Here is a 23,457-nt window from a genome sequence, read left to right on the forward strand (position 1 = left end):
ACAATGCAGTAATAACCAACAAGTAATCTAGCTAACAATTCCACAACTACTACCTTATAGACACAAGTGTAAGGGGATAAAGAATATGTACATAAAGATACATGAATGAGTGATGGTACAGAGCGGCATAGGCAAGATACAGTAGATGGTATTGAGTGCAGTATATACATATGAGATGAGTATGTAAACAAAGTGGCATAGTTAGTGGCTAGTGATACATGTATTACATAAAGATGCAGTAGATGATATAGAGTACAGTATATACATATACATATGAGATGAATAAGGTAGGGTATGTAACATTATATTAGGTAGCATTGTTTAAAGTGGCTAGTGATATATTTTACATCATTTCCCATCAATTCCCATTATTAAAGTGACTGGAGTTGAGTCAGTGTGTTGGCAGCAGCCACTCAATGTTAGCGGTGGCTGTTTAACAGTCTGATGGCCTTGAGATAGAAGCTGTTTTTCAGTCTCTCGGTCCCAGCTTTGATGCACCTGTACTGACCTCGCCTTCTGGATGATAGCGGGGTGAACAGGCAGTGGCTCGGGTGGTTGTTGTCCTTGATGATCTTTATGGCCTTCCTGTGACATCGGGTGGTGTAGGTCTCCTGGAGGGCAGGTAGTTTGCCCCCGGTGATGCGTTGTGTAGACCTCACTACCCTCTGGAGAGCCTTACGGTTGTGGGCGGAGCAGTTGCCGTACCAGGCGGTGATACAGCCCGACAGGACGCTCTCGATTGTGCATCTGTAGAAGTTTGTGAGTGCTTTAGGTGACAAGCCGAATTTCTTCAGCCTCCTGAGGTTGAAGAGGCGCTGCTGCGCCTTCTTCACGATGCTGTCTGTGTGGGTGGACCAATTCAGTTTGTCTGTGATGTGTACGCCGAGGAACTTAAAACTTACTACCCTCTCCACTACTGTTCCATCGATGTGGATAGGGGGGTGTTCCCTCTGCTGTTTCCTGAAGTCCACAATCATCTCCTTAGTTTTGTTGATGTTGAGTGTGAGGTTATTTTCCTGACACCACACTCCGAGGGCCCTCACCTCCTCCCTGTAGGCCGTCTCGTCGTTGTTGGTAATCAAGCCTACCACTTTTGTGTCGTACGCAAACTTGATGATTGAGTTGGAGGCGTGCGTGGCCACGCAGTCGTGGGTGAACAGGGAGTACAGGAGAGGGCTCAGAACGCACCCTTGTGGGGCCCCAGTGTTGAGGATCAGCGGGGTGGAAATGTTGTTGCCTACCCTCACCACCTGGGGGCGGCCCGTCAGGAAGTCCAGGACCCAGTTGCACAGGGCGGGGTCAAGACCCAGGGTCTCGAGCTTGATGACGAGCTTGGAGGGTACTATGGTGTTAAATGCCGAGCTGTAGTCGATGAACAGCATTCTCACATAGGTATTCCTCTTGTCCAGATGGGTTAGGGCAGTGTGCAGTGTGGTTGAGATTGCATCGTCTGTGGACCTATTTGGGCGGTAAGTAAATTGGAGTGGGTCTAGGGTGTCAGGTAGGGTGGAGGTGATATGGTCCTTGACTAGTCTCTCAAAGCACTTCATGATGACGGAAGTGAGTGCTACGGGGCGGTAGTCGTTTAGCTCAGTTAACTTAGCTTTCTTGGGAACAGGAATAATGGTGGCCCTCTTGAAGCATGTGGGAACAACAGACTGGGATAGGGATTGATTGAATATGTCCGTAAACACACCAGCCAGCTGGTCTGCGCATGCTCTGAGGGCGCGGCTGGGGATGCCGTCTGGGCCTGCAGCCTTGCGAGGGTTGACACGTTTAAATGTTTTCCTCACGTCGGCTGCAGTGAAGGAGAGTCCGCATGTTTTAGTTGCGGGCCGTGTCAGTGGCACTGTATTGTCCTCAAAGCGGGCAAAAAAGTTATTTAGTCTGCCTGGGAGCAAGACATCCTGGTCCGTGACGGGGCTGGTTTTCTTTTTGTAATCCGTGATTGACTGTAGACCCTGCCACATACCTCTTGTGTCTGAGCCGTTGAATTGAGATTGTGTGTGTGTGTCTCTGTGTTTTCTCACTTGGGTTGGCCCTGAGGCACTGTGTTGGTCAGGTGTGTGTGTGTGTGTGTGTGTCTCTGTGTTTTCTCACCTGGGTTGCCGTGCGGCAGTGCGTGTGTGAGGTTCGGCAGTTCGTTGCCGTGGTTTCCGTCCTCCCAGGGACACACGTCAACACCGTTCCACCGTCTCAGCTGTCTCAGCCACACACACTTCTGCTCTGACTTACAGTGGGGGTTGAGCACAATACACATCCACAGGGCACCTACACACACACACACACACACACACACACACACATGTTTCTGTTATTGTTGTTCATCCTTGAATCATATAATTTGATTCTGTAAAAAGGGAAAAATAGATGCCATTAAAATGTTCCGGAGCATCAACAGTCTGACTGTTATCTATTCAATAAACACATGCCTGCCGCACTCACGCTCACAGATACTCTAGTGACACACTGTGATTACCTGAAGCCTGAGCTGAAAGGGAGATGGGGTATGGATGAAGGGAGTGAGGGAAGGAGAGAGAGCTGGAGAGTGGGGGACGGAAGGCATGAAAAGAAATATGCCTCGAAAAACAGGGGTAAAGAGAAAAATGATGGAAAATGAGCACAGAACAGAAAAGGGGGACAGATGACAGAACGAGACAGGAGGAGGCAGAGAGAGGTGAAGCGAGAGAACAGGAGGAGGAGGAGAGGGGGATGAGAACAGGAGGAGGGAAGGAAGACGGGGGTGGGGATAGGAGTCATTTTATCCTCTGTCTTTGTTTGGACGGCCTCAAGGACAAAAGAGGAACGAGAGAAGAGGGAAGAGAGAGGAGAAGGGAAGAGAGAGAAGAGAGGGAAGAGAGAGGAGAAGGGAAGAGAGAGGAGAAGGGAAGAGAGAGGAGAGGGAAGAGAGAGAAGAGAGGGACGAGAGAGGAGAAGGGAAGAGAGAGGAGAGGGAAGAGAGAGAAGAAGGGAAGAGAGAGGAGAGGGACGAGAGAGGAGAAGGGAAGAGAGAGGAGAAGGGAAGAGAGAGGAGAAGGGAAGAGAGAGGAGAAGGGAAGAGAGAGGAGAGGGACGAGAGAGGAGAAGGGAAGAGAGAGGAGAAGGGAAGAGAGAGGAGAGGGAAGAGAGAGAAGAGAGGGACGAGAGAGGAGAAGGGAAGAGAGAGGAGAAGGGAAGAGAGAGGAGAAGGGAAGAGAGAGGAGAAGGGAAGAGAGAGGAGAAGGGAAGAGAGAGGAGAGGGAAGAGAGAGAAGAGAGGGACGAGAGAGGAGAAGGGAAGAGAGAGGAGAAGGGAAGAGAGAGGAGAAGGGAAGAGAGAGGAGAGGGAAGAGAGAGAAGAGAGGGACGAGAGAAGAGAGGGGAGCAACAGACTGGCGATGAGATGGGAAGAGAACGGTGGGGAGTAAAGGAAAATAAAAGACAAATAATAAATAAGGGGAGATTTTAGAAAGGAGAGGAGAAGGTGCATCCAGCAAGCAGGGCAAACGTGGAAAACGTGAAAATGCATTCAAATTATACAGAAATAAGAGATGTACTTCCCTTAAAACAGAAAGAGAAACAACCAGCAAAACAGACAAAGAGACTGGGGGGGATATATAATACAGTTCCAACAATCAACTACCATGACAACAGGGTTGTGGTTATGGGATTTTGTTGCTAGGGTAGGTTACTATTGAATGTTGTTGCTAGGGTAGGTTACTATTGGATGTCGTTGCTAGGCTAGGGTCTAGAGTCTCCCCCAATTACACAATTACATGGAATAATCCCGAAAGCTGCAGTTTCGCTTTCCTGCTTATCCTGAATATGGACAGTGCTCACACACACACACACACACACAGTGGTGGTTCAATTATGACAGGATAAAGATAAGCCAAGGAAAGGAGGAGAGGACAGAGATCACAGAACAAACACATTCAACACAAATAAACAACAAGCATGTTCTAGTGTTCATCACTTGCTAGCTGGCTGACGCCATTTGAAGATGGAAGTTTCAAGTTTTAATGCCTTGCCTCAAAACCCAACAATGCAATCATCAATAACAATGTAATACTCGGGGGAAAAACAGACGATAAATAATATTGTATACACAATAAGTAAGCAAGTAAGCATACAATATACAGGGTCAGTTCCAATACAGTGTTTACAATGTGCAGGGATAACGGAGTTATGGAGGTAGATATCTATAGGGGTAAGGGGACTAGGCAACAGCATATAAGATAAACAGAGTAGCAGCATCTTGTATGTGAGTGGGGGTGTGAAGAGTCAGTATAAATGAATGGGCATGTGTGTGAGTGAGCGAATTATGGCCTTGTGAGCATACACACATGCACACACACCCGTCAGTAGTGAGAAAGCGTGGCCTATATTTCTCCCTCTCCAACCTAAGCCAGATGGGAACCGCTGTCTCAGACTACAAAAGATCAAACACACACATTCATTAAAACAATATTGGGCTCATCAAGATGGATTTAGCTCCTGACACACACACACACACACACACACACACACACACTCACTCTTCACCCGATCCCTCCCTTTATTTCCTTTGATGGGCCTACTCTGATCCTTCAGGCCACATCTAATCTGTTCTGAGAGAGAGAAAGAGAGAGAGAGAGAGAGAGAGAGAGAGAGAGAGAGAAATCTCACAATCTCCGAATCCATTTTAGGCTGTAAAGAGCATATATTTCACAAACCATCCAGCTCACACCCTACAGATAATGCCCAAAACATAACAGACTGACTAGGTCTGTTCAACGCTGGTCCGACCAATCTGATTCCACGCTTCAAGACTGCTTCGATCACGTGGATTGGGATATGTTCCGCATTGCGTCCGACAACAACATTGACGAATACGCTGATTCGGTGAGCGAGTTCATTAGAAAGTGCATTGACGATGCCGTACCCATAGCAACGATAAAAACATTCCCAAACCAGAAACTGTGGATTGATGGCAGCATTCGCGTGAAACTGAAAACGCGAACCACTGCTTTTAATCAGGGCAAGGTGACCAGAAACATGACCGAATACAAACAGTGTAGCTATTCCCTCCGCAAGGTAATCAAACAAGCTAAGCGTCAGTATAGAGACAAAGTAGAGTCGCAATTCAGCGGCTCAGACATGAGAGGTATGTGGCAGGGTCTACAGTCAATCACGGATTACAAAAAGAAAACCAGCCCCGTCGCAGACCAGGATGTCTTATTCCCAGACAGACTAAATAACTTTTTTTGCCCGCTTTGAGGACAATACAGTGCCACTGACACGGCCCGCAACCAAAATCTGCGGACTCTCCTTCACTGCAGCCGATGTGAGTAAAACATTTAAACGTGTTAACCCTCGCAAGGCTGCAGGCCCAGACAGCATCCCCAGCCGCGTCCTCAGAGCATGCCAGCCAGCTGGTCTGTTTACGGACATATTCAATCAATCCTTATCCCAGTCTGCTGTTCCCACATGCTTCAAGAGGGCCACCATTGTCCCTGTTCCCAAGAAAGCTAAGGTAACTGAGCTAAACGACTACCGCCCCGTAGCACTCACTTCCGTCATCATGAAGTTCTTTGAGAGACTAGTCAAGGACCATATCACCACCACCCTACCTGACACCCTAGACCCACTCCAATGTGCTTACCGCCCAAATAGGTCCACAGACGACGCAATCGCAACCACACTGCACACTGCCCTAACCCATCTGGACAAGAGGAATACCTATGTGAGAATGCTGTTCATCGACTACAGCTCAGCATTTAAACCATAGTACCCTCCAAACTCATCACCAAGCTTGAGACGCTGGGTCTCAACCCCGCCCTGTGCAACTGGGTCCTGGACTTCCTGACGGGCCGCCCCCAGGTGATGAGGGTAGGTAACAACATCTCCACCCCGCTGATCCTCAACAATGGGGCCCCACAAGGGTGCGTTCTGAGCCCTCTCCTGTACTCCCTGTTCACCCACGACTGCGTGACCATGCACATCTCCAACTCAATCATCAAGTTTGCAGACGACACTACAGTGGTAGGCTTGATTACCAACAACGACGAGACGGCCTACAGGGAGGAGCTGAGGGCCCTCGGAGTGTGGTGTCAGGAAAATAACCTCATACTCAACGTCAACAAAACAAAGGAGATGATTGTGGACTTCAGGAAACAGCAGAGGGAGCACCCCCCTATCCACACCGACGGGACAATAGTGGAGAGGGTAGTAAGTTTTAAGTTTCTCGGCGTACACATCACAGACAAACTGAATTGGTCCACCCTCACAGACAGCGTCGTGAAGAAGGCACAGCAGTGCCTCTTCAACCTCAGGTGGCTGAAGAAATTCGGCTTGTCACCAAAAGCACTCACAAACTTCTACAGATGCACAATCGAGAGCATCCTGTCTGGCTGTATCACCGCCTGGTACGGCAAATGCTCCGCCCACAACCGTAAGGCTCTCCAGAGGGTAGTGAGGTCTGCACAACACATCACCGGGGGCAAACTACCTGCCCTCCAGGACACCTACACCACCCGATGTCACAGGAAGGCCATAAAGATCATCAAGGACAACAACCACCCGAGCCACTGCCTGTTCACCCCGCTATCATCCAGAAGGCGAGGTCAGTACAGGTGCATCAAAGCAGGGACCGAGAGACTGAAAAACAGCTTCTATCTCAAGGCCATCAGACTGTTAAACAGCCACCACTAACATTGAGTGGCTGCTGCCAACACACTGACTCAACTCCAGTCACTTTAATAATGGAAATTGATGTCTTTATGTACATATTCTTTATCCCTTTACACTTGTGTGTATAAGGTAGTAGTTGTGGAATTTATTAGGTTAGATTACTCGTTGGTTATTACTGCATTGTCGGAACTAGAAGCACAAGCATTTCGCTACACTCGCATTAACATCTGCAAACCATGTGTATGTGACAAATAAATTTGATTTGATTTGATACAATACACTCCTGATACATACACACATACACACCGGCATACAAGCAGCCATCATATCAGAAAGCATAGGGAGACACAGGTCTAACACAGCTGACCCAACACACAAATCAAACAGTCATCATAGCAGCACTTGAGTGACCATCATATGTGTGTGTGTTTACTCTCTCTTGAACGGCTAGTCCGTCCAAGTGGTGTCTGTCCTTGTGCACACGCTTGTGTGACTTTGTGTGTGTTGTCTCTTACCTAGCTCATCCCACAGCTGTCTGTATTTGTCAGTCATGGTGGTTCCCTGTTGTCTCCACAGAGCCAGGCGAGGGTCGCCCATAAACTGTTCTGTGATCAGCGTTAACATTCTGGCACCGTTGGAGTCACGCATCTTCAACATCTCTCTCACCTAGAGGAGAAAGAGAGAGGTCATCAAAGGTGTGTGTGTGAGAGTGACAGGGTAGGGGTCAATTCAAATTGAGGGCAGTCAATTTAGGAAAGGATTTGAATTTAAAATACAAAAAATTAAACACATTTTGAAATACATATATCTTCTACTTTTCAATGTATTAAGAAGTCATTGTGTGAAAAAAATCCCTTTTTTTCAATTATTGAATTGGAATGTCAGTTTACTCTGCTTCCTGAATTGACTCACTACAACTAAAATTGACCCCAACCCTGGTGTGCGTATGCGTTACCTTGCTGAAGAGAAGGTTGAGTTGTTTTCCAGAGCCGTGGTAACCTCCCTGTGAGAGGAAGAGTTTCACCTGCTCCTGAACCTGCTCCTCATCCAGGTGCCAACAGTTCTCATCATCTACACTGGCCCCTGCCGTGGGGTCCGGGGCCCCTGCGCGCACACACACACACAGGTTAGTTGAGACGCACAGTGCTCCTCGTTTAGGTTGAGAAATGGAAAATGATTCAATGAAAACACTGGGCTCTATGTCACAAACAAAAACAGAACAAGATGAACACAATGATATCGGCTTAAGTAAAGTGGGTCTAAAGTATCATCACACACTCTTCCCCACATCCTACATTACCGTTGAGCTGTCACACGGACGTGACTTGATCAAAGTGTTTCCCTCTCCAGTGATCTGCTTTCAGGGGGAAATCATTTCCAGGCACACACACTCACGCAAAAACACACACACACACACACTTTTTCTTCCTCACACAATCTTTCTCTCGTCTACGCATCATCCACCCCACTCACCATGGACCTGGTTGATCTCAGAGTTGGTAGACAGAATCTCATCAGCTAGTTTCTGAGCAGTGGGCAACACCTCGGTGTGGTGTACTGTTATCAGGTACTGGACAAACTTCTGCAGCTGGTCTCTATTCATCTGGAACAGAGTCTCTGAGATGGGCAGGTGTAGTTTGACCTGCTCGGGCTTCCGTACACGGTACAGGGCCAGCGCTACAACGTGGGCGCAGTAGAAGATGTCCTTGTTGCCGCAGCCGCACGTTACCGCGGTGATCTTGCAGCGGTCGAAGCTGACGCTCACACTGCAGACGAGCTCGGGTTCCGACGCTGTGGCCGGTTCTGTTACCGTTCCACTGAGGTGGAACCCTGCAAGGAGCAAAACAAGAACCATTAGGCAATCAATCAAATTGTAACAGTTTTACACAAAAGTGCTTGACAGAAGCTTACGTTGGAAATATTTGAACAGTACAATGGCATTAATGTTCTTGTCATAACAACTCTTACTACAAGCTCTTTGCAGACGCAAGATTCTGTTTTGCAATTTCGATTTTCGTCACAAAAGGGGCGACTCCCTGTAATTGCAATCGAGCATTTGATGTACTTTTTTGACTACTTGAAAATCGAGACGCGGGTATCGTTCTTCCGCAGCCGTGGGGGCAGTGTTGTCGCTATTCATCAAAGTAGCCTATTTTGCATTGATTACCAAATATAATCTCAATGACTGTTCAAACAGTAAACCAAACATCAAGAATCCACTCAGAAATAAAGTTGGTTGATATGTAATAACTAGTGATTACTAGGGCTGTGAATTTTCAGGGACCTCACGATACTATATTATCACGATACTTAGATGCAGATACGAGATTCTTACGATTCGGTCGCACCAACGTCACTCGGTCGCGTCATGAATGTTCTCCAAGCCGCGCTCTACCCGCGACGCAATAGTGGTGCATTAAAGTCTTGATAAACCCAGAAATTCTGGATGGAGGCTAACGACTGTTTCGTCTAAATTACACTATAGTGCCTGAAAATACGATTAAATTGCTAAAATAGTCAAATGTTTAGTAGGAAACAACTTTGGCAGCATTATCATGGCAAATGTATTTTAGACAGATGGCAATGTTGTCATTAGCTAGCAAAGTTAGTAAAAAAAACGCTAGCAATGCTAACTTTAGCTAATTCAAATCCGGTTTCCTCCCCTCAATCTTAACTAACGATATACCACAGATAGAACAACGAGACAGATATTTCACTGGGCATATAAAATGTGAAGCATCCGCTAGGCGTTTCCACTCACTACGAAATATGGTAGTGAGAAGAAGCCCAGTGGCCGGCAGCGGGAGAAGATGGAACGAGATGGATTTTGGCCGACATTCTGCAAATGTTCTCATTAACTAGTTGCTCCTACCCTCTACTTTTTTGAACATTTTGTTAAAAATCGCGCAACATTTCAGCGCCCTGCTACTCATGCCAGGAATATAGTACGTTCATATGGTTAGAATGTGTGGATAGGAAACCCTCTGACGTTTTTAAAACTGGTTAAATCACGACTGTGGCTATTACATAACGTGCGTTACATCGGAAAGCGCAGGAAAACCTGATCACAGAAAATGGAAATAAATATCCTTGCGCCACTTCCAGCAATTGTTAACAGTGAGCCGAATTAGATAAGACCGAGCATTCAACTCCCACAGCATCCCCATGTTGTCTAGAGTCTTGTGAATTGAATCCTCTTTGATTCTTGGTTGAACCGAAACAGGGGCACCACTTACCTCCGGTCTCCGCCCAGATCATTCCGGAAGAGCTCTCTCGTGTAATTTTTTCCAAGACGACAGCTAATGATTTTGACATCGCCTATGGATGATTTTTATCGCTTATTAACGTTTACTAATACCTAAAGTAGCATTACAAACTTATTTCGAAGTGTTTTGTGAAAGTTTATCGTCTACTTTTTGAATTTTAAAAAATGACGTTACGTTGTGAAATCGCTGTTTTTTTCGTTTATCACACAGTCTACATATAACGATATCTTGGCTTTATATGGCCCGATTTAATCGAAATAAAGACCCAATAGTGTTTATGGGACATCTAGGAGTGCCAACAAAGAAGATGGTGAAAGGTAATGACTGTTTTCTATTTTATTGTGCGGTTTGTGTAACGCCGAAATGCTAATTATTTTGTTTACGTCCCCTGCTGTGCTTTTCTGTTGTAGTGTATTGGTGCATGCTATCAGATAATAGCTTCTCATGCTGTCGCCGAAAAGCATTTTAAAAATCTGACTTGTTGCCTGGATTCACAACGAGTGTAGCTTTAATTTGATACCCTGCATGTGTATTTTAATGAACTTTTGAGTTTTAACTAATACTATTAGCATTTAGCGTAGCGCATTTGCATTTCCAGAGCTCTAGTTGGGACGCAAGCGTCCCAAGTAGAGGCAAGAGGTTAATGAAACATTTGATCTCAATACAGTTCTGTTCACAAAACTAAAATCTGTTACGAGCAGAGTGAACAAAGTTTTGTAGACTTTACCCTTTGTCAAAGTTTTTTAAAATTGCATTGTTTAGAAGGAGTGCAAAGGCGAATTGAGTCATTGCACACAGGCACTTCACAGTAGGCGTTGACTAACGGAAATATGCAAATGTATGCTAGAACTCACCAATAGGATCTAGCTAGCTCATGCTTGGCTCTGCCCACCTCCTTGCTTGTTCTGCCCACTATGACTCGTTTGTTCCCATTGGAAATGACAGGCTGTGGTCTATCTTAGTTATACAAATCTTTGGTTATATACTGCACCTAAAGTCAATAAGGCGACATCAAAATGGTGACAAAAGGTTTTCCTTCGAATTATTTGCCTGTTTTTGAATGGCATTGTATTTCCAAGCCACTGATGCGCTCATTGACAATGCATTGAGTAGAATTCTCAGTTGGGCATCAGTCCAAAACGAACGTTCAAAACAATATTGTGACGAAACATGCAATCTATCAATATGTATTGCGATTCGTTGTTTTGATCATCATGGAAATAAAAGTGTTGAAAACAAATGTGCTCCCGATGAAAAAATCTGGAGTTAACTATGATGGAAAAACACTGGAGTTTTGGTGCAGGTGTAACGGATGTGAAACTGCTAGCTAGTTAGCGGTGGTGCGAGGTAAATAGTGTTTCAATCGGTTACGTCACTTGCTCTGAGACCTTGAAGTAGTGGTTCCCCTTGCTCTGCAAGGTCCGCGGCTTTTGTGGAGTGATGGGTAACGATGCTTCGTGGGTGACTGTTGTTGATGTGTGCAGAGGGTCCCTGGTTCAGGCGAAGGGATGGTCTAAAGTTATACTGTTACACAGGTACAGCCAACTAGTGCAAAAATTATATTGCGAAATTGTCCCCCAAAAAAATACATCAGCAAAAAGAACATCTGGATATGTAACTATCTATTTCCCCCCATCCCTAGTGATTACAGGCTATTCTGAAATGGTAGAACCTGTTGTAGCCAACTAGCTAGCCATGTACTTGTTTTCCTCCATGACAAAAACATTAAATACACAAGTAGCATATCAAACTGGGATAATGTTTTAGGTTACACCCACAAGTATAAGAATATTTGTCAGGGCATGTTTTTTAGAATAAATCTGATTATTTCACATGGAGATGTGGGAAGCTAAAAAGGCTAGTTAGCTTGCTATGTTTTTAGCTAGGCTGCCACCAAGGTACTTCAAGCAAGGGAAGGTGACTCTTCCTTACTTTCACAAAACTAAGACCATTTTTTAAAAAACTTTGCTTATCGCCCCCTAGTGAATGGGAGTGGGACCGGCGAGGATATCATGTCATCAAAAGATATCTGCTACTCCAACAATCCCACTTCACCCACGTGCACGTAGATCAACAGAGTTATGCTTGTTGTAACCTTAAGTGTGAAGAAGGCCCATGGTACCAGCTAGCTACTAGTCAGACTATAACAGCAAGAGTGAGAGGAAGAGAAGGAGCAGTCCCTGAATATGTCTCTCCTTTCTCTCTCTGGGGGAAAAGGGCAAACTGCTGATCTCTAGAGGCCCTCAGTGTGTCGACCTCCTAATGCAATAGAGCTCAGCCTTCACACACACACACACACACACACACACACACACACTTGGCCCCATGCAGACCTGCGCACTCACATACACGGCCCCCCACGCAGCCCTGCACACACACGGCCCCCACACAGCCCTGCACACACACACACTGCACGCGCACCCTATTCTCCACTAGTTAGCACCAGTCTTCTATTTTCTAAAAACATGAAACATGAAATTCTCTGGTCACTCACTGGTCACACACACGCAGACACTTTCAGTCAGGCAGGACAGCCAGCGAGGTGGAAGAGTGAAACATTCTCATTTCCTTTCCACAACACGTCCCAATGCTTACCTGGTAATGCCTGGGTCATTAAACCTCCTCACAAACACACACCACCACACATACAGTGGCAAGAAAAAGTGTGTGAACCTTTTGGAATTAACTGGATTTCTGCATAAATTGGTCATCAAAGTCACAACAATAGACAAACATAGTGCGCTTAAACTAATAACACACAAATGATTGTATTTTTCTTGTATATATTGAATACATCATTTAAACATTCACAGTGTAGGTTGGAAAAAGTATGTGAACCCCTAGGCTAATTGGAGTCAGGAGTCAGCTAACCTGGAGTCCAATCAATGAGAGGAGAATGGAGATGTTGGTTAGAGCTGCCTTGCCCTATAAAAACACTCACAAAATTTTAGTATGCTATTCACAAGAAGCATTGCCTGATGTGAACCGTGCCTCGAACAAAATAGATCTCAGAAGACCTCAAATTAAGAATTGTTGACTTGCATAAAGCTGGAAAGGGTTACAAAAGTATCTCTAAAAGCCTTGATGTTCATCAGTCCACGATAAAACAAATTGTCTATAAATTGAGAAAGTTCAGCACTGTTGCTACTCTCCCTAGGAGCGGCTGTCATGCAAAGATGACTGCAAGAGCACCGTGCAGAACGCTCAATGAGGTTAAGAAGAATCCTAGAGTGTCAGCTAAAGACTTACAGAAATCTCTGGAACATGCTAACATCTCTATTGACGAGTCTACGATACGCAAAACACTAAACAAGAATGGTGTTCATGGGAGGACACCACAGAAGAAGCCACTGCTGTCCAAAAGAAACATTGTAGCACGTCTGAAGTTTGCAAAAGTGCACCTGGATGTTCCACAGCGCTACTGGCAAAATATTCTGGGACAGCTGAAACTACAGTTGAGTTGTTTGGAAGGAACACACAACACTATGTGTGGAGAAAAAAATGGCACAGCACACCAACATCAAAACCTCATACCAACTGTAAAGTATGGTGGAGGGAGCATCATGGTTTGGGGCTGCTTTGCTGCCTCAGGGCCTGGACAGCTTACTATCATCGACGGAATATGAATTCCCAAGTTTATCAAGACATTTTGCAGCGGAATGTTAGGCTAATCTGTCCGCCAATTGAAGCTCAACAGAAGTTGGGTGATGCAACAGGACAAAGACCCAAAACACAGAAGTAAATCAACAACAGAATGGCTTCAACAGAAGAACATACAGCTTCTGGAGTGGCCCAGTCAGAGTCCTGACCTCAACCCTATTGAGATGCTGTGGCATGACCTCAAGAGAGCAGTTCACACCAGACATCTCAAGAATATTGCTGAACTGAAACAGTTTTGTAAAGAGGAACGGTCCAAAATTCCTCCTGACCAGACACACATGGAAAATGAAGAAAAATGTCAGGGAGGAAGTCTTTTCCTGCTGATAATGCAGCAGGCCTCTGAAAACCACACTGAGAGCCAAAACTTATGGGATATTGACATCACTGAGAAACCCTCAAAATGGCCACCACAAATCTTGTCTGGTTGGGCCCGGGATCAGATCAGTTAACTCCAGAGAGGACAGAAGACAAACTGGATATAAAATGGCCATGTTAGAGAGAACATGAGACCAATAGGCTCTAGATCAGGGAGGGGCAACTTTGAAGGGGATGGGGGCCAAAAAAAAGAAGGAACTCATCATGAGGGGCTGCAGGGGCTCCTGGGTCTGCATACCCCCCCACCATTAGCGGCTTTACAGTGGCTAGGCAATCAGGATAGATAATAAACAGAGCGGCAGCAGCGTATGTGTAGTGTGAAAGTGTCAGTGTAGTATTTGTGATTGTTTGGGAGTCCAAGTGGTGACTGTGAAGATTTTCTTTTTTTTTTTAAATAATAATTGTATACAATTCCCATGGCCTGCATACTCATTTCCTGCAATTATACACATTTTGCCATGGGGCAGAGAGAAAAATGTGCAGTTTTACAGCAAATTCCCTGTAATTTTACACATTTTGCCATAAGGTGGAGGCAAATGTTTGCAGTTTTTTTATATGATAACTTTATGATCAATGGGCCCCACCCCGGTTGGTAATTCAACCGTGCTTACTACAGGTTTAGATAGCAAGCCACTAGACTAACTTATCAATCTGAAAAAAATTGCTGACATGGGCTAATTAAGTGACTGCTGATGCACAACTGGATTTCGAACTTGCACCTTATGTATTCTAGTATTCTAACTCTCAACAGTAAGTTAAGACCCTGATTGAAAACTGATACGCAGGCCTACCAAAGTGGCCCCGTTGGCCGCCAGTTGCCAATCCCTGCTCTAGATAGCCATGCTAACACTCGCACTTGACCCCCAATACCTCAGACTTTGCTGATAGCTACGGAATTGAGGGAAAATGTACTTTTCTATGCCTGTGATATGTGGTTGTCCTACCTAGCAATCTTAAGATGAATGCACTAACTGTAAGTCGTTCTGGATAAGAGCATCTACTAAATGACAAATGTCAAATGTAGAGAGGACAGGAGACCAATAGGATCTAGATAGCCAGGATTGAGGATTGAAAAAGATTCTCCGGTACTTTTGTATACCTTGTAGTTCTGAAAGTAGCACTCAGGAGCCAAAAGTGGTCCCCGAAAATGGCTTACTACGTCACATCTCTCTCTCTCTCTGACACTCTCTCGCACACACCGCACACACACTCTCTCACACACACCGCACACACACACACACAACAGTAAAACAACCAATCCATATATTGTACCAATCCATGTGTTTTCCCTCCACTGTATTCAGGTTTCAAATACATTTTTTATTTGTCACATGCGCCGAATATAACAGGTGTAGACTTTACCGTGAAATGCCTACTTATGAGCCCTTTCCCAGCAATGCAGAGTAAAAAATAAAATGTTGTGAGTGTGAGTGTTTTGTGTGTGTAAGCGTATGTGGTGTGTGTTTTGGAGTGTCAGTGCAGTATGTGGGTGGAGTCCAGTGAGTGTGCATAGAGTCAGTGCAAATAATAAGGGGATCAATGATTAACTGTTCAGCAGTCTTACGGCTTGTGGGTAGAAGCCGTTCAGGAGCCTTTTGGTCCCAGACTTGACGCTCCGGTACCGCTTGCCACCCACTCAACTACAGCTCCGTCGATGTGAATGGGGGAGTGCTCGGCCCTCCGTTTTCTATAGTCCACGATGCCGCTACGCAGTCGTGGGTGGCACTCTGGGTGGTCTACAGCTTATCATGAGGTATTGTAACTCAGGTGAGCAGAACCTCGATACTTACTTAATATTAGAGATCGCACACCAGCTGTTGTAACCCCCCCCCTCCCAGAATTTGCCCAACGCTGCCATTCTGTCCTCCCGATGTACAGAAAAAAAATGATAGATTTGTCCTTGTTCAGCCACGACTCGGAGAAACATAGGATATTACAGTTCTTCAGATCAAGTTGATAGGCTGGTCTCCAGTTTATTCTCCAGTGATTGCATGTTCGCCAATAGAAGAGAGGGTAGAGGCGGTTGATGTCGTCTCGTCAGGTATCCTGCCCCGCCGACCTCAATAACGGCGCCTCTTCCTTCTTCGGGTGTCAGGGATTCGGGCCTGGTCCGGGATGAGCAGTATGTCATTCGCCTCTGACTTATTGAAGTAAAAATCCTCATCCAAATCGATGTTAGCTGTTCTGATGTCCAGAAGCTCTTTTCAGTCATAGGAAATGGCGGAAACATTATGCACAAAAAAAGTTAAGATCGGCACCAATAAAACCCACAAAATAGCACAATCAGACAGGCGACTGTAAAACGGTTGCTATTCCTTCCAACACCATTATTCCCTGAGGTGAAGAAGAGAAAGGAGAACACCGAATTAAGTCTGTTGTTGTATTTTGGGCTTTCTCAAAGAACACACACATACTGTACACCAGGAGGAGAGCGGGTCTGCTTCCCAGTACTAGAGGGTCTATCTCAGGTTCTTCTGTGTAGTGGGGCTCCCCTGGCCCCCTATGATATTGTGGCAGTCTATAATGCTACAGTATCACATTGCTACTTTCATGACTCTCTACCGAGAATCCTTGACGAGCCTCATATTGCCGAAATTGTACCTCTATACGACCGACCGTCCATAGCTTAGTGTGAAAAGCCTCAGATGGTCCTACAGCGTGGATCTAAGGTCAACTTTGCCTTAAATCTCTTAAGGGTTCAGGTTAGGCCTTGATATGGCTAAGCTGATCCTAAATCAGTCCTTAAGCAGGGGACTTGAGCCTGGAGCAAGGTTAAGATGGTTAGCCAGATACTTCAACTACAGCCCAATGGGAAACAAATAGTCCTAATGGTCTGAGATAGATTGAGCGAGTGAGATTTGACAAGAATTCAGTAACGGTCTCAAGGGAGGTCTGGGAGACAGCACACACACATACACTACATGTGTGTGCAATGAAAATACACACGCAGAAGAAAACAACACACACATAGGTTTCGGTTCTCTCAACAGGCTTTTGCTCAATCAGAATGCTGGAAAGTCACACTGACAAACTGGAAGAACTGACTAACAAGACGGGGGGGGAGAAGAGAGATAGAAAATCATGTGACAGTTTCAAAGAGAGCAGAGAGCAAAGAGAGACAGCGGCTGCAGTCCAAACATGTTATTTTTTCCCCCTTTCCCTTGGGGGAATCCCCGTCGAAACCGGATGCAGTTTGATTGCTATTTTAAGTGGAGGTCCAATTCACAAACTTTGGCCCCTCGGCCCTCAATTTAGTTTGAGGGAGCGAGTGAAGAACTTTGATCACTTGTGGGGTTGATATGACCTACAATTAAATGCAAGCCTATAAAACGTAGCTAGCTTCGTAAATATATTTTTGGGAATTCTGAAATGTATTGGAATAAATTACCAAAACTATAAAACTAGCTAGCCAGCTATGCATAACTGTAGCTAGCTAGCTACCTGACAGGAGTGCTAGCTAGCTACGTTAGCTTGCTAGGTACAATAATAGCTTAATAATAACCAATAATAGTTGGTTGTTTTTAAGTTCAACTTCAAGACTTCCACCAAGGATGTTGCCTCTCCGATCATCACTCTCCCTCGCTTGGGCAAGGGACATTTAAGGTACACTCGGATATGACGATGTAAAACGTCATTCGAGGGCTGAGGGCTGTCTACTTTGAGTTTGGACTGCAGCCAGAGAGAGGTTTAGAGCGAAAGAGAACCCGCCTTCTTTAACTCCTCCATTTCCTGCCTAGCAGTCAGCTGACACAACACCACAGGGGATCACATTTCACACACAAACAAATCCACCCGCTCTCTCACACACTACATCTGCTTGTGTAACACACACCCACACAGGCACATACTGTACATCCCCGGTTGGCAGTTGCTCCACAATGTAACAGTGTGTAACACACACACACACACACGGTAGTCCCCTGTACTGTATGGCCCAACCCGAGTCCTACATGGCCCACAGCTGAACTACTGACATCAGAGAGAGAAGAGGGAGAGGAAGGGAAAGAGATGGGGAGGGAAAATGAGAGAAAGAGGAAGGGAAAGACATAGGGAGGGAGAGATGTAAGAGGGAGAAAGAGAAAGAGGGAGAGATCATTCCTAAACAGGGGAGGAGACCGCTGGGGTGGTGGGAAGCTTGGAAAGCCCTCAGCTGAGTGTGTGCGTGTGTGTGTGTGTGGGTGTGTGTGGAAAGGCCTGGCGGAGTGCCAGAGCCCTGAGCTCAGCATTCTGTAATGCACTTCCACTCTTCCTCTCTCTCTCTGCAGATTGCATAATACTGCTAACCAGACTTAACCCTTAACTACCTACCATGGAAACCAGACTTAACCCTTAGCTACCACTACAGACCATAATACTGCCTAACACTGCACGGCAACCAGACTTAACCCATAGCTACCTACCACGGAAACCAGACTTAACCCTTAGCTACCACTACAGACCATAATACTGCCTAGTGCTGCATGACAACCAGACTTAACCCTCAGATACTATCTAGCACTGCATTAACCCTTAACTGCCTACCACAGATACCTTCTTTTTTTTAAGTAAGGGCGTGGATCAGAAAACCAGTCTGTATTTGGTGTGACAGATCTCCTTTGCATAGAGTTGATCCCCTCTTTTTCAATGGCTGTGTCCGAAGTTGCTGGATATTGGCGGAGAACTGGAACGTTGATACAGAGCATCTGGTGAGTATGCAGGCCATGCGAAATGGGGCAGTGCATTATCATGCTGAAACATGAGGTGATGGCGGTGATGAATGGCACGACAATGGGCCTCAAGATCTTGTCACGGTATCTCTGTGCATTCAAATTGCCATGGATAAAATGCAATTGTGTTCGTTGTCTGTAGCTTATGCCTGCCTGCCCATACCATAACCCCACTGTCATCACGGGGCACTCTGTTCACAACGTTGACATCAGCAAACGCCTCGCCCACACGATGCCATACACGTGGTCTACGGTGAGGCCGGTTGGACGTCTAAAACAACGTTGGAGACTGCTTATTCAATTCTCTGGCAACAGCTCTGGTTGACATTCCTGCAGTCAGCAGGCCAATTGCACACTCCCTCAACTTGAGACATCTGAAGCATTGTGTTGTGTGACAAAACTGCACATTTTAGAGATGGCCTTTTATTGTCCTCAGCACAAGGTGCACCTGTGTAATGATCATACCCTTTAATCAGCTTCTTGATATGCACCTGTCAGCTGGATGGATTATCTTGGCAAAGGAGAAATTATCACTATCGGGGATATAGACAAATTTGGGCACAACATTTGAGAGAAATAAGCTTTTTGTGCGTGTGGAACTTTTCTGGGATCTTTTATTTCAGCTCATGAAACCAACTCTTTACATGTTGCGTTTAGATTTTTGTTCAGTTTCCGATGTTATATCTGAATCGTTTAGTTATGATTGGAGAATCATCAACATTATAACTCCACATACAATGCAAGTCAACGGATGGTTAACTATAGCTCCAGTAAATGGAAAACTGAAATGGGTTTTTATTCTGGCATAATAAGGGTCTCCCCGTGGCCTGTGAGAAGTCAGTGGCACCCTATGGGGCGGTCTGTAAGGACCGTGTCATGCCAGAGGTTGTCCAGTTGGTTGCCCGTCGAGACGGCTGGCTAGAGTCATTCTGGTTCTCACAGCATTGTAACAAAGACCGCCTTTAACTGTGTATTTATTAGACAATGGCCAGCTACCCTTCCATTCCTTACTTCTGCCACACAGCCAATAGGAGTAGAGCATGCTCTGTAGACAGAAACATTGAGAGGTGTGTGGAGGACAGGGGAGGGTGTGTGTGGGAGTGCACTAGCGGGAAACAGTGCGTGTGTGTGTGTGTGGGGGGGGGGGGGCTCCGCCAAGCTTCAAATTGGGTCAATAAGGATTGGAGTAGAGTAGGCCAATCCGTGTCCCCCTGAAGACATCTTTTGGTGCTCCTCACTGTGCCAACCAATCAACACACACACACCAATTAACAGAAAGTAATCTCTGACAGAGCTTCTGCAGTCGCTAAGTGTGTCATATTCAACCACTCCACCAAGCATTTTCTCTTGAGTCATTTGTTTTCCTTTACACTGCTAGTCGCGAGTGGACTAGTCTGCAAACCCCACCGTTTGATAGACCTCAGAGAAGAAGAGATTCTTCACAACCAACCGGACAGAAATCCTGCAGCTCCATCTGAAAACCTCAGAAACAAACAGGAGAAAGTGGAGATAGACACCTGAAAATGACCTCAGGAAAAAGGAGGAGAGACACCCTATTCCAACAAGCTCGACTCAAACCCCACACAGTGCTGGTTTAAAACCACCTCAGAAAAGGAGAGACACTGTGGAGAAAAGAGAGAAAGGTCCTCAACAACAGTGGAGGAGGTGTAAAGAGTTTGGCAGCTCAGAATGGACACAAGTGTAGCTGTGTTTTTATGGCGTCCATTTCACTGGCCAGAAAAGGGACCTACGGGTGACTTTTTGTGTCTAATTGAGAAAGGCCATTGGGGCTCTAGTGAACCCTGCCAGGTCTCTCTCTCACACACACACACACACACACACACACACACACACACACACACACACACACACACACACACACACACACACACACACACACTTTGATGAAGGAGCACACACACAGCTCACTTAAACAGTGCTTCCCACGTCCCACTCGGACTGTTGCCCAACCCTGACACACACACACACACACGCACACACACACAAGTTAACAAACAGTGAGTGCACTTCTCTCTCCAAGTTTCACTAGACAAGGACAATGGTCCTAAAGAGCCGAGGACAACAGACACTCAAGACTGCATCTCAATAGAGCGCTAGCGGGACAGAGAGCAGCCGGGACAGAGAGCAGCCGGGACAGAGAGCAGCCGGGACAGAGAGCAGCCGGGACAGAGAGCAGCCGGGACAGAAAGCAGCCGGGACAGAAAGCAGCCGGGACAGAGAGCAGCCGGGACAGAGAGCAGCCGGGACAGAGAGCAGCCGGGACAGAGAGCAGCCGGGACAGAAAGCAGCCGGGACAGAGAGCAGCCGGGACAGAGAGCAGCCGGGACAGAAAGCAGCCGGGACAGAGAGCAGCCGGGACAGAAAGCAGCCGGGACAGAGAGCAGCCGGGACAGAGAGCGAGAGAGGAGAAGGAAATCAAGGAAAACAGACAGAAAATGACAGAGAGGGAAAGGAGGGACAGATGAAGAATTGATGAACGAGCGCTTCAGCTAACCAACGCCCTCCCTCACCTGAGAACAGCACAACGACATGTAAATCAGATCTGTCACACACATACACACGGACTGCACTGATTACCAGTCCAATTCCCGGAAACAACCAACTGCTGAAACATTCAACTGTCAGTGGATCAGGTGGAAGAGGGGAACAAAAAAAGGCCGCCATTCATTTTTCCTTCTCTTTTTTATTTATACTGCCTCCGTTCCCTGACCTACGCTGTCCAAGTAATTTGTTCAGCCTTCGAGTACCTTCACCAGGCAAGGCAACACACACACTGTGCAGGGAGCACAAATGCGTCTCTTCTCCCAAATGTCTCATTCCCACCACTCACCTAAAAAAAAACTGTCAATAGATCCTTTCTGGTGGTGTTGGCAGGGGGAGCATGTTAAAGAATCTAAACTAGCTAAAGCGTTTTGACACAATAACAGATGAATGGCACCACAGAACCACACAGAACCATACAGCGACCAAACAGTAACTACGCAGCCAAGAAGTTTTAATGAGGCTGGGAAACATATTATATGAGAGGGTAGAGAGAGAGGGTAGGGAGAGAGAGAGGGTAGGGAGAGAGAGAGGGTTGGGAGAGAGAGAGGATAGGGAGAGGGTGGAGAGAGAGAGTAGGGAGAGAGAATATGGTGAGATAGATGGTAGAGAGGGAGAGAGTAGAGAGGGTAGGGAGAGAGAGAGGGTAGAGAGATAGATGTTAGGGAGAGTAGAAAGAGGGTAGAGAAAGAGGGTAGAGAGAGTGGGTAGGGAGAGAGAGGGTAGAGAGAGTGGGTAGGTAGAGAGAGAGGGTATGGAGAGGGTAGAGAGAGAGTGTAGGGAGAGAGAGAGGGTAGAGAGAGTGGGTAGGGAGAGAGAGAGGGTAGGGAGAGAGAATAGGGAGAGATAGAGGGTAGGGAGAGAGAATAGGGAGAGATAGAGGGTATAGAGAGAGAGTAGAGAGAGGGTAGGGAGGGAGAGGGTTGATAGAATGGGTAGGAAGAGAGAGGGTAGGGTATTGAGAGAGAGAGAGAGAGAGAGGGGTAGGGAGAGAGAAAGGGTAGGGAGAGAGTAGAGAGAGGATAGAGAGAGGGGTTAGGGAGAGAGGGTAGGGAGAGAGTAGAGAGAGGGTAGGGAGAGAGTAGAGAGAGTGGGTAGGGAGAGAGTGGGTAGGGAGAGAGAGGGTAGGTAGAGAGAGGGTAGGTAGAGAGGGTGGAGAGAGAGAGAGGGTAGGTAGAGAGAGTGGGTAGGGAGAGAGACTATTGGCACACTGTTACAACACTGTACATAGCCATAAAATGACATTAGAAATGTCTCTATTCCTTTGAAACTTTTGTGAGTGCAATGTTTACTGTTCATTTTTTAAAATTGTTTATTTCACTTTTGTTCATTATCCATTTCACTTGCTTTGGCAATGTAAACATATGTTTCCCAGGCCAAAACGGCCCTTGAATTGAATTGAGAGAGTGAGAGAGAAATAGAAAGAGAGAGATGGGGAAAGGCTGCAGGTCTGGGCTCTATAACAGAGATGTGTTTGCTAAACCACTCCAGTGTTGAGCTCTGGGACATGGAGCTCCCACAGCCTCTCAGAGCACAGCAGAGCAGCCTCCCAGGGAGCCGTGTTTGATCAGCTGTTATAATGGCCAACTGCAGAGAGGGGTCAATGTGTGTCTGAGTGTGCATATGTTACTGTCCATAACCTCAGGTTCTGTCCTAAAGTTGAGAAAAGTTAGGAACACACACACACCACCAAACACACACGCACACACACATCTGCTGCACTGCATTTGAGAGGAGGGGTGGGGGGGGGGGGTCGCCCACATTAACTTTAACCTTTTCAACTTCAACAGGTGCTCATAAACAGATAATGGCAAATCCATCCCAGTGGAGGGGTGTGTGTGCATGTGTTGGTCTGTGTGTGTGAGACGAGGGTAGCACCTGTGGCCTCTTTCCATGATACCACGATCCCACCAGTCAGTTGACACAGAGCACCGATCCCCCCCCCGTTTGTTCCTGCCACCATGCAAGCTTCCACATGCATCCTTCAGTGTTAGGGTCTAGCCATAACAACAGCAAATGTAATAACACTGGCAAGAGTAATAACTTCTAGATTTGTTATGTAATAAACCCAGTAAATGTAATAACACTGGCAAGAGTAATAACTTCTAGATTTGTTATGTAATAAACCCAGTAAATGTAATAACCCTGGCAAGAGTAATAACTTCTAGATTTGTTATGTAATAAACCCAGTAAATGTAATAACACTGGCAAGAGTAATAACTTCTAGATTTGTTATGT

The 23,457-nt window shown here is 46.1% G+C and overlaps 1 protein-coding gene across 2 annotated transcripts in view; it reads right to left on the reverse strand.

The window, feature by feature from the left end:
• LOC115128756 (zinc finger SWIM domain-containing protein 6) overlaps positions 1 to 23,457 on the reverse strand; it is an 85,491-nt gene that overhangs the window by 45,964 nt on the left and 16,070 nt on the right. For both annotated transcript variants that reach the window (XM_029658895.2, XM_065017604.1), the window contains exons 2-5: positions 8,124 to 8,480; positions 7,606 to 7,754; positions 7,166 to 7,316; positions 2,101 to 2,271 (exon numbers count right to left, since the gene is read on the reverse strand). In XM_029658895.2, coding sequence (XP_029514755.2) covers positions 2,101 to 2,271; positions 7,166 to 7,316; positions 7,606 to 7,754; positions 8,124 to 8,480 — 828 coding nt within the window. The remainder of the gene's footprint in view (positions 1 to 2,100; positions 2,272 to 7,165; positions 7,317 to 7,605; positions 7,755 to 8,123; positions 8,481 to 23,457) is intronic.

This window comes from Oncorhynchus nerka, linkage group LG4 (genome assembly GCF_034236695.1).
Source record: "Oncorhynchus nerka isolate Pitt River linkage group LG4, Oner_Uvic_2.0, whole genome shotgun sequence".
NCBI lineage: Eukaryota > Metazoa > Chordata > Actinopteri > Salmoniformes > Salmonidae > Oncorhynchus > Oncorhynchus nerka.